Source organism: Drosophila obscura, unplaced genomic scaffold (genome assembly GCF_018151105.1).
Source record: "Drosophila obscura isolate BZ-5 IFL unplaced genomic scaffold, ASM1815110v1 contig_73, whole genome shotgun sequence".
NCBI classification, from domain to species: Eukaryota; Metazoa; Arthropoda; class Insecta; order Diptera; family Drosophilidae; genus Drosophila; species Drosophila obscura.
In genome coordinates, this window is record NW_024542865.1 from 3,237,743 (window position 1) to 3,249,349 (window position 11,607).

General features: G+C 41.1%; 1 protein-coding gene across 2 annotated transcripts; it reads left to right on the forward strand.

The window, feature by feature from the left end:
• Positions 1–9,973: 9,973 nt before the first annotated feature.
• On the forward strand, positions 9,974–11,281 carry LOC111065259 (eukaryotic translation initiation factor 1-like). Of its 2 annotated transcripts, none has more exons than XM_022353335.2 (2): positions 9,974–10,638; positions 10,701–11,281. In XM_022353335.2, the coding sequence occupies exon 1, from the start codon at positions 10,234–10,236 to the stop codon at positions 10,552–10,554; it is 321 nt and encodes a 106-aa protein (XP_022209027.1). In that variant the 5' UTR covers positions 9,974–10,233; the 3' UTR covers positions 10,555–10,638; positions 10,701–11,281. The 2 variants fall into 2 exon arrangements, with proteins under 2 accessions (XP_022209027.1, XP_022209028.1); XM_022353336.2 differs by having other exon boundaries at positions 10,725–11,281.
• Positions 11,282–11,607: the final 326 nt, after the last annotated feature.

The window sequence follows — 11,607 nt, forward strand, 5'->3', positions numbered from 1 at the left end:
TTTCACACGATGGTAATGGCCACATTAGCATTGACTACACGCATTTATGGGGCCCAGACCCAGGGGTATGTAAGTGCATGTGCTAAATTTTTAATATGCAAATTTCGTTTCAGGGCTGCTGCTGCCTGACGCCTGCCGCCTGCCCCCATGCGCTCGCTTCCTGGCTCACCTTTAGCATTTCATTTACACTTGTGCAGCATATTTTATTGTGCCTTGTGTACACGGCATTATTGCACACAAATGGCCAGTTACATATTAAGGCGAACAATAACTGCCGTGACTGTCAGGACTCTGGGGGAATGCGCAATGTGCGGATGTGCGATGTGAGGTCCTCCAGATGGCTGGCAAAATGCCATTTGATTCGAGCGACACTTGAGGCTTGTCTCTCGTTTGGGGTAGCCCGGCCCCAGCCACAGCCCCTCCCCCTTTAATGGTTGTACGGAATTCATTTTCGCAAACATTTTTGAAAGGTGTCTGTCGTCTCCCAACAAAAAAATCCCTCAAGGAAATCGATAAGTCCGGAGAGCACCAAATTGTGGATTTAAATTGAGGTTGGTTTATGTCATTTTTTTTTAATGTAATGCATAGTTAAATTTTATTTGTTTTTAGGTGCAACGTTTTTCTTTAGTTTAAGCGATTTTATCTGGAGGTTTGAGGCATTAAGTTATTGATTTACCAATCACATATTTTAGACAAATTTAGACTCAAATTTAGGCACCTTTTTTGGTGCTTTATGGTTATCCAATTTGCATTATGCTCCCATTGGAAAATTGATTGGTCGAATTTTTGTACTATAGCTAGATATAGCCCTCAAATATGTCTGCCCAAAGAGTCCAATTTATTATTTCTAGCCAAATGTGAAAAGTCTCCTTTTTTTTGGGGCTGTCGAAATGTTGTTCAGATTAAACGAACAAATATTGCCTGACAAAATCGGCAAAAAAGGCCCCGAAGGCAAACCGGGTTGACAGGCAAATTAATTAACACAAAATTGCTGTATACAAATTTTCTACCAGTTCCACACCCTCCCTACGCCTGTGAAATCCCCCTCCCACTCTTGTTCCTGCAGTAGCTTTGGTTGTTGTCCGTGTAAACACGACGTCACAATATTCCCATTGGATGCCATCCTCCCCCCTGTTGTCGGATGGGATTGTGTGAGTGTAAACATGGCGGGGCCAACAATTTCAAATTTCATTTGGGTCCTATTGCTGTCTCTGTTAAAGGATTCACTTGTTGACACGCCCCATAGCCCCATGATAAATTGTTTATTTAGTTTTATGGGACAGAACGCAGTCCATTAAAATATATATTCAGCTGCATACATATGTATACGCATTCAAGAGAGGTTCGCCATGCGACCACTCAGTTTTAGTGGTGTCCTTCGAATATATTTCAAATTTGAAAATCAAAGACAGATTTGGTAATGATTCTTTTTTTTTGTGGAGGGTGTCCCTTTCAGTCCATCCGTGAGACTTGAGTAAATATTTTTTTTGGCAGTACAACACGTAGCCGCGGCGCCGGGCATTACGCAAAATGCGGTTAACACAATTTCAAGAGGGTGAAATCAGTCCTCTGTAAATAATTTTCACGTCAACAGCACAAAACACAAACACAGCACAAAATTGGGCTCGTACAAATTGTCGAGTGATAAATGGTCTTAACAGGATTCTATTTATTTTTTGTGTTTCTTTTTTTTGTTTGTTGGTGTATTATGCGCCAGTTAGTCTTCATTACATGGCCCCGTGAAATGCCAGCGAGCATTTACATTATTTTAGCATAAAAGTGTACATAATTTGACATTGACAATGCACTGAGACAAGTGCGCGCGGGCGGGCAAGTAACAGAAATAGCACCAAGAACAGGCACTGAGAAAATGTTGAATGTAGTGGGGCGGGGGGGGGGGGGTGGTTAGGGGGGAAAGCGCAAATTGATTAATTGGTTTGTGAGCGTCTAATTAAATAAAGCGGTTCAGGGGAAATAGATCGGCACACCCGCCCTCGGACCCGTGCCCGAACAGCGAGCCGAGTGTTAGACCCACGTCACCACTTTGAGTGGGGCTCACTGTGGATGGATGGTTTGGTCTCGTTTGGTTTGGTTTGGTTGGTTGGCCTCACTGTAGTAGGGCGACGGAACATTTTTACTTTTTTGTTTTTATTAATGTGACGGCTATTTGTTTCTAGTAAGCAATTACAAAGCAATTTTATAGCAATTACCTTCTTCTAACAGCTTGGGGGGGGGGGCGTGGGACAGGGCATTTTAATGCTGTTTAAAGGCAACCATACCCACCAAAACACCCAAAATCCCTCATTCCCCCCACCACCATCCGCCAGATATTGTCGGGCTCCTTGAAATATGCAACTCACCCCGGCTGCCCGCCTGCCTGCCTGCCGTTTCTCTAATGTAATTTTGGCTTTCGCTTTGGGACAGATGTGACCAGGGCCAGTGCCAGGGCCAGGGCCAGGGCCATGTGCTGTGAAATATTTCCTTGTGTTTCCGCGTACTTTCTTCTTGTTTTTACACCGATTTCCGCCGCATTACGGATTAGCCAGCCTGCCAGGAACTGCCAGGGCAGAGCATTACCTGTAATGAGATGTTGGCCGTCAGACTCGTCGTAATGTTGGTTGGCAAGTGCCTTTGAAATCACCTGTGCGGTTACGCCAATTACAGCAGAGCTTGCCACTCCCCCTCCCCCGTAATGTGGTATTAATATTGGTTTTTTTGTGTTGGTAATCTTTTATTTCCCAGAAACCGCAAACTTTCTTGTTTCATTATTAATAAGCATTTTGTTTAGTTTAGTCCGGCAAAAGCTTAGGATTTATTTATCTTAAAATAAAACAACAAAAAGCGAACATTAAAAGCTCGATAAAAGAACTAAATATTGCAGTGATTTTTAAGAATTCATTGAACATATTTAAAAACTTATATAATCTATCTAATTAACATATAAATATTTCAAATTTTCGACTGGACTTTTAATTGATATCTGTTAATTATTCCTTTGCTTGTAACTAACTGTGGTATGATTGGAATTATTCAACTATTAAATTCAATCAATACAGGTATTTTTTAACGATTTTGATATTTGTTTTCTTGCTTTTAAAATATTTGTATTGATTTTGTAAAATATGCAGGAACTCAACTAACCAGTAAAAAATATGGCAGTATAAATATGAAGACTATAAAACCTTCTGAACCATTAAAAGATGAACCAAGAATTATATCATGGGTAACCCTAAAGTGGTAGACGAACTTTTCAGCCTAAAACGTTTTTACTTTGGAGTTCTGAATGTCTGATTTCTCAGCTTATATCACGAGGTTTTTCTTTATTTATTTTTATTTAACTATTAATTATTTAACTATTATTTATTACGACTGCTTTGGACTAATGTTTCCGCTTTAATGTTACTCATACAACATTTGAATTGCGCCTGCAAACTGAGAGAGTGTTGATAAATGTAGCATACTTTTTGGGGGTCAAATATTGTATGCTTTGGCCATATGCACTCCTTATACTATCGAGAAATCTAGCTATTTGCTGGGTACTAAATTTTACGGAATGTTTGCAGCATCGCAAGCGAGTTCAATCGTGCGAAATGAATGCTCCCTGGCAGCGTTTTGTATTTGTAATTCATTTAAATTAGTTGTACAATCAAAAATTCACTTTTTTGTGGAGATTCCACGCCTATTTTCTGCCATTCTGAAACTGATTCCTTTGGTGAGCTGTAATCAAAACAAGTTGATGGAGAGATAACAGAGGAATTGTCTAAACACAGTGCGCTGGGCACAAATATTTTCTTTACAAAAATGCTGGGCATTCCTTTGAAGTGTGTCGCGTCTAGATCTACTTAGAGGACCTTTGTTTGCCCTGTTCTCCGACCTGCCAAACTTTTCCTCCGACTTGCGGGCGGGGCCCCTTGGGCTGTGGCCAGACCCAGATTCAGACCCAGACCCTGACCCCATCTGAGACTTGTTAAAAGGCCATCGGCGGCGGCAGTGGTCCGGACGGAAGGAAGCAAGGGATGGGGGGAGGAGGGGGTGGCGAGGCGAGGCGAGGCAGGAAGTTTTCAGAAAAATTTACCGATAATGCGTAAAATTCCATTAAATCGGGTGTAATTAAATGACATTTACTTTGGCCACATTAAAAAGAGCATAAATCAGCGACTACTGCCTGCAAAGCATATTTACGCTCGCGGCATCGTCCGGCACTGGACGGGCAAACACACCGAACAAGTGGGAGTGGGGGGTGGAGGGGGATGCCAGGACACAGCTGGGAAATGGAAATGGGCACCAAAAAGTTTCTCCCCTCGTTTTGCGTACCAAAAAGCCAAAACAAATATGGGGTGAATAGCTTTTGCTTTTGCCTGGCCTGCCCGCGTTGGAAATGGAAATATGGATGGGGTGGCGGTGATGGAGGTGTGGGGCAAACGACGCGGAATCTGTAAAGAAACCTAATTTATTGAAAAATTGTTTCTCGGGGTGTGTCGTCGTCGTCGTCGTCGTCGTCGTCTTGGTCTTGGCTTGACTTGACTTTGCGTCGACCGAGGGCCTGCTGTGACCTTTTCTTTGGCCTTTTTGTTTGTGTTCACAGTGTTATAAAGACAACATTCTACTACTTAATGTCCGTTGTACCATGCCCCCGTGTGCCCCTTGCCGCAGGACTCAGGCCCGCGGTGGCACTTGCCACAGACTTTTGCCTGCCTTTGTGGAACATAAAAATAAAGTAAAAAAAAAAAAACAAAAAATTGTGCATCAAAGAGCAAGTTTTGTTTTCTTCTTCCCATTCCCAGGTACTCCACTCCCCCTCCCACCTCCTCCTGTCAGCCCGCTAAAAGCCTCAAAATCTTACATTAAAAACGGAAACAAAATATTACTTTTGGGATGACCGCATTTACTTACCTACGAAAATGTAACTTTTCCCCCCATATTCTTTTTTCATTAGAGACCACTGTAAATCATCGTTCTGCGCGTAAGTGTGTGCATGGAATGAGCCGTCGAAAATCAATAGCGTGAGACACTCGCAGACAAAGCACCGCCTGGCCAACCCTTTCAATCAGCAGCATTCGAGTATCGAGCATCGAGTATTCTCCACGCGTCGATGGACAACAGCAGCCCCGAGCACACGGAGACGTTGCTATCGGTGCAGATCAAGTTGCTTTAACCCAGCCATCAATTAAAGTAAAAGGATTTTCTCTTTATTTTATCTAGTGTGGCTTTTGCTGCAGCTGCAGAGCTGTCCTTTCCGTTTTGTTTAATGTGGATTGTAATTTGAATGTTTTAGTAAAAAATAATCAATAAATAGTAAGCAAACTAGTAAGAAAACACAAGAATTGTATTCCAAAACTGTTTTGTTAAGAGTTTCTTCTTTATTTTTGGTTATTTAAACATTCATTTAAATTCTATCAATATTTTAGGTGCATTTTTTTATGTTAAATAGGTTTAGTGCTTAAGTTTTATGCGGCGAATTTTATATAGGGTATACCTTTTATTTAACAAGTAAGTAATGCTTACACTAAATATATATAAGCTCCCCTTGGGCAACGCTTTGTATATTCTGTAATATGATTCCCATATCTGAAGAATAAATGTCACAATAAATGTTGGGCACTATTTGACAATATGTTTAATATTTTAATAATTTTAATTTGAATATTCGACAAGATCAACAGAGGTTTAAGCTCAAAATTTAATGTAAAATTTGTTCATGAAAGATGTAAGTATTAGGCCAGAAAATAATCAATAAGAATATGTTAGCAAGCAGCTATTAACGATTGAAGATTTTTAGCTGGCTTTTCTAAGATATTCAGGCATATACTTGGCCATTATAGTACTTAAATAATTTGCATTACTCAAACCAAAGGGGTTTCCCCAAATCCCCCCAATTTAAATTTGATAAATCTTGCACACATTTCTCACACACCATACGCGTACCTATGCAGGAGTGTACACTGTACGTACATATGTTGGAATGTTTGTCTAACGAATATAACTATTTGTGTGTGTGTGTGTGTGTGTCTTGGCAAACACACTCGAGTAACTCGTCGTCGTCCTCGTCCAAGTTGTGGGTCAGATAGGGTCAGAGATCTTTGTTGCTGCTGCTGGTTAGTGGTGCTTCCTGTTTCCTGCTGCTTCCTGCTTCTTCCTACTGCTGCCAGTTAATCGCCCTCAATTGCCTCAAAAGAGTAACTTATACACGCTTTTCACGCACCACAATACGCCGACAGCGCTCCCTCATTGGCAAAAGCCCACAACAATATTTGTCTTTGACCCTATTATTTACTAAATTACCTTTTCCTTTCGGCGAAACCCACACCAGTGCCACCACCCCACAAAATGCCGAAAATACAAGACCACCACCCCTGCCCCTGCCCACCATTACCAATGATGGGCTGATGGGCAAAAAAGCCTGAGCAAACTCGCTAAGGCACTCGTCAAGGCATCTCTCTGCAGGTGAATTTATTTCTTTTGCTCGGGTTAATCCACTACAAAAACAACAAACGAGACTGAACGAACTCTCAACTCTCTCAACTCTCTCAACTGAACTCAATGGGTAGCCCAAAACCCCAGAGCTGCTCAACTAACCTCTGCCACTGACTTTTCTGCCCCCCCCCCGCCACCCGAAAAAACACGACTACGACTGCGAATACCTCGTGGCGGTGGAGAACGGGGGAACTCGACTGCTGGCATACTGAGAGACTGCGAGAAGTGAGCAAAGCAAGTAGCAGCAGCAGCAGCCGTGCCATGCCGTGCCATGGCGCCCCCTCACTTGCCCGAGGAGCTAAACGTGTGTGTACAAAGTGATTATAATTTCTTTAAGTGATTTCAGCATTACCTCAAGGTATTTCTATTGTTGAGAGAATGACTAGGAAACAGGAATGACTCCTACAACTTCAGGGAACTGTGCTACTCAGTATTTTCAGTATTCCAGTTCCCTGAAGAACTGCTGTGCTTCAAGGGAACTGTGCTACTCAGTATTTTCAGTATTCCAGTTCCCTGCACAGAACTTGGTATTTTTTAGCTTCCGCATACAAAAGCCATACCCTGGAAAAAATACCATATTATATATTATAATCTGTTCCATTTGATCTTTTTCAGGACCTGGACAATCGGATCTATAATTATTTCTCAAAGCCATAGAAATCAATTATAGCAACAACAAAGCAGCATCGAGATAGCAAAACAATCAAAATGCTTGCTATACGTTAAATGGCTGCGGCGGCCGTGTTTTGTGGTTGAATGCGAATGCGAATGCTCAACTCCAAGAACTTGTGCCACCAGTGTGCGAGTACTATTCACCAGTGATTAACTCTCTACAGAGAACAGAATGGCAGGATACATGCTACTCGGTGTGTGTGCGTGTGTGTGCATGGATATTTGGGGTTTTTGTGAGGTCTACCAAGATGTCAGTGTGGATACGCCAAGGAAGCGGTGCAAGACAACAACCAACCCAATCATTAAATACATGTAATAGTTGGCTGAATAGGAATAATACGCGGTGGTTTTTGGTTTGGTTTTTGGCTTTTTTGGTCACTGAATTGTTAACCCAGAAATAGTTGTTTTGCGTGTTCACTGTGGCTTCCAATGGGTGAACGTACTCCTTTGAAAATACATTAAGACATTTATTTCTGCTTATACAAAATAATTGTTGACTATCAGGAGCTCCAGATGGGTAGGGGACTAGGCTTCAAGCCACGTTGTAGCATTTTATTTTGTAATATTTTCAGGGCCAGAGCAAGTAAAAAATGTTTACATAAATATTTAAAGCGATAGGATGCCATATATTAATTTATTTATTTAAATATTAAAAAAAAATATTATGCTTTAATTATATAATAATAATTGGAATATAGAGCACTATTGGATTCCAGTTTTCCCTAAAAAAAATAGAAATAAATAATAATACCTAGTCATAATAATAAATATACAATAATACCTAGTCATAATTATTCATTAATAATAATAATTAATTAATAAATTAATAAATAAAAGAAAGTATAAATAAATAAATAATAATACCTAGTCATAATAATTAATTAATAATAATAAAATAATTAATAATTAAAATGTAATATTAATTATTTAAATATGTATTTAATATTTATTTATTTATTTACTATTTATGTCCTTAATGTAGCGTTTTGTTTTACAGCGTTTAAAATATGGTTTATGCAATATGTAGGTAAATAAAAAAATAATACATAACTGATATATTCAGACCGTTCGGGCGCTAACCTCTCTTTTTTTTTGTACTCCTTTAGAAAGCGGTAGAAAAATATGCAACCCGAAGGAGTCCGCTGAAACGGGTTCTCTATGGCCACTATGGATTATGCAGCTGGAGAAAAAAAATGGTTGAGGCAAAAAAAAAATGTTTGCCCATTGCAGGCGGTTAGAAGCTTTCTCTCTCTTCCTCCCTCTCTCTCGCTTGTTTTTAATTAGTTTCCCAACGACTGTATATATTGTTTTTTTGTGGCCTCGCCTGGCGCAACGGTGCAAAGTTTTTTTTTTCTTCCTGCGTGCAAATTTTTCGATTTTGGAATTTTGCCGTGGCAAAACGCATTCCTGCATTGGGGGGGCACGGCATGTAGTTATACATATATTTTGGTCATAAATAAATGGACATGGCATAGAAGAAGAAGCAGAAGACGAAGAAGTGACCCTCAGCAGCGAGCACTTTCAGTCCGGTCATAATTCCTTGACAACGGTTTGCATTATTCACATAAAAGTTTATGGCTATGGCCCATTCAAGGAAGGCAAATGCCATGCTACGCACCATCTCCGTACCCCATACCCATACCCGTACCGGTACATTTGCATTTTAAACATTAATAGGTGCATAATTTAAAAAAAGCTAGAACAAATGAGGCCGCTGTGGGCTAACAACGGGTTAATTAATAATTCCCAGCCCTAAAACCTAACGTGTACATTATTTCGGGGGATCTCTCCCATTCGACAAATGGCAACTCTTTAAAAGGGTTTACGTTTACTGTCTTTAAGTCCCCGCGCAGCCAGTCCTTTTTTTTTTTCTTTTTTAACCCAAGTTCCGTGAACTTTTTTTTCCTTTGTGTTTTTTAATTTTAATTATTATTACGAGAATGTCCAATAAGGCGCGCAGGACAGAGCGTCCTGCCCTGGATCTGGCTATGCTTATGGCGGGTGTGCACTGTGTTCCCCCTTTTCCCCCGTTTTATTTTTTGGGATGACTCTGTGTGTACGAGAATGTATCCCCCTGACGAATGGGGGGGGGTATGGTATCCGAATACGAATCCGAATCCAGCAGGGCAAACTTTCGAGTCCCGGCAATTACTATCAGCCTTTTCGTATGCCAGAGGTCCCTGCTCTTAATGAAGCTCTTCCTGCCATTCGCATCCTTTTGCCGCCATCACATGCTCTTTGGCGTTGGCTGGCTGACTGGCTGGCTGGCTGGCTGGCTGTGTTGCATTTGGGCTCTTATAGTCTTGGTCTGGTCTCCGACAACTTTGCTCTTCTGTCGTCAGGAGATTGTCGTTTTTAATCTCAAGCGTGGTTATGACCGAGTGGGTGGTGGGGCGGTGGGGGGGGCGCAAACACTTAGAGGGTAAGGGTAGTTCGACTACGGGCAGGCATGTTTGTCGGTCTGTTTTCTGTGTGGGTGGGGTCTGGGAGCGGGGCGGGGCGGGGCGGTGGTGCCAAAATGATTGCGAAATTGAATTTTCAATTTTATTTTTCGAATAAAAAATTCAAAAGCCAAAAGGCAACAGCCAGGAACAGAAGCAGCACCAGGCAAAAGGCAAAAGCGTTCTCCCGTATCCAAAAAATATTTATTGCATATAAACTTTTATTACAATTTGTGTTTATTTGCTCAACCTCTTTTCAATTAGAAACCAGATGGAGTGGGACAGAAAGCAAGAGCGACAGAGAGAGAGAGAGAGAGCGTCGAGTCGAGTCGAGTGGTTAAGGTCGTAAAACAAATCACAAAAAATTTACAAAAATATGTACATACATCCAAAATTAAAGAATCTGAGCAAAAGTTCAACTTGAATTGAATTTTCTACCGCGGGATTTAGCGCATATATTTTACATTACATCTACACTATGTCATATCTGATCTATCGATAAGCGATAACTCATCCTAAACTTGCACAGCTCTGGTCACACTTATCCAACACAAGCCAAGCCAAGTCAAGCTAAGGAAAGTTTTTTGTTTCGTTTTGCAAGTTGCAGTTTTGTCGCGTTTTAATTTGATTTTACAATCGCACAACTATGTCCATTCAGAACTTCTGCAGTCACGATCCCTTTGCGGATATTTGCAATGATATGCATGAGCGGCTGGTGCACATCAGAATCCAGCAAAGAAATGGCCGCAAAATGCTAACCACCGTCCAGGGCCTGTCCACGGACTACAACTTGAAGGAAATTGTGCGCGCTTGCAAGCGGAAATTCGCGTGCAATGGCACGGTAATCGAGCATCCGCAATATGGTGAAATCATACAGCTGCAGGGCGATCAACGTGAGAAAATGTGCCAGTGGCTGGCCCAGGTGGGATTGACCAGAACCGAGCTGCTGAAGGTGCACGGCTTTTAGGCGTCGTCCGTGTCCGCCCTTTTGACGAGTTCCAATTAGTTATAAGAAGCCATAAACTTAAACACAGAAGATACACAAATACATGTAAGTATAAGTACAGAAATATATATATATATATATGGATACATATATATGTAAATGCTAAGATGTTTGACTTTTGTCCGCCGCAGACATGAGTTGGCAAATTGTGTGGACAGACGACGCCAATATGCAACAAAATTTAAATCAACTGTAACTCTAGCTGCTTCCTGGCTTAATTAATGAGAGTGACTTGTGGTATATGGCCAAGGATTCCAACAAATCATTCTGCACCATACACACACACACACAGAACACACACACACAGAGATTGTTTGCCAACACTTAGCCAGTGGATTTTCTGTATTTATTACATTATAATACATACAAATGACAGACTGTCGCCGACACAATGATTTGGCGAAGCAAAACAGAACAGAAACTGCTCTGAAACAAAGGAAAATCACGCAACCCAACTGTCATGTCGTAGCAATAATTGAAAAGTCGCCACTGCCGATGGCCCGGCCATGACAATCATCAATCATTTAGGTGTGTTACTTCCTGCTCCTGCTCCTGCTGCTGCTCCATTTGCTGGCCCTGCTGTTGCGTGATGTTTGGCTGCCATCCATCCCCCTGGGTGGGGCCGGAACTCACACAATATGCATACAGACATTTGCTACATAGACTTCTAAGCAAAACAGGACACACACACACAAACACACACACTAATTCGATTTAAGCCGGAGTAAGGTAAGCTTGGCAAAAAAAGATACTTAAAGTTTTCATTTAATACAAATATTAATATAATTCCATCAGGAGAAAATACAGAACATGCAGTTTATCTTCTAATTGGATTCCCAGCCACAGCGTGACAGGAGAGACAGGACCAAAGACTTAGATTTATATGCAAATATCTAAGGAAACTCGACACAATATTAAATATATAATTCCCACACTTTAAAGCTCTGTCTGTGCCAGCTCAAACACAAATCAAAATAATAATAATCAAAGATTATTTCACTTTTGAAACGAGAC

What these genes read in the sequence shown, in the direction of transcription:
- LOC111065259 (XM_022353335.2), top strand. Translation starts at nt 10,234, where the DNA reads ATGTCCATTCAGAACTTCTGCAGTCACGATCCCTTTGCGGATATTTGC.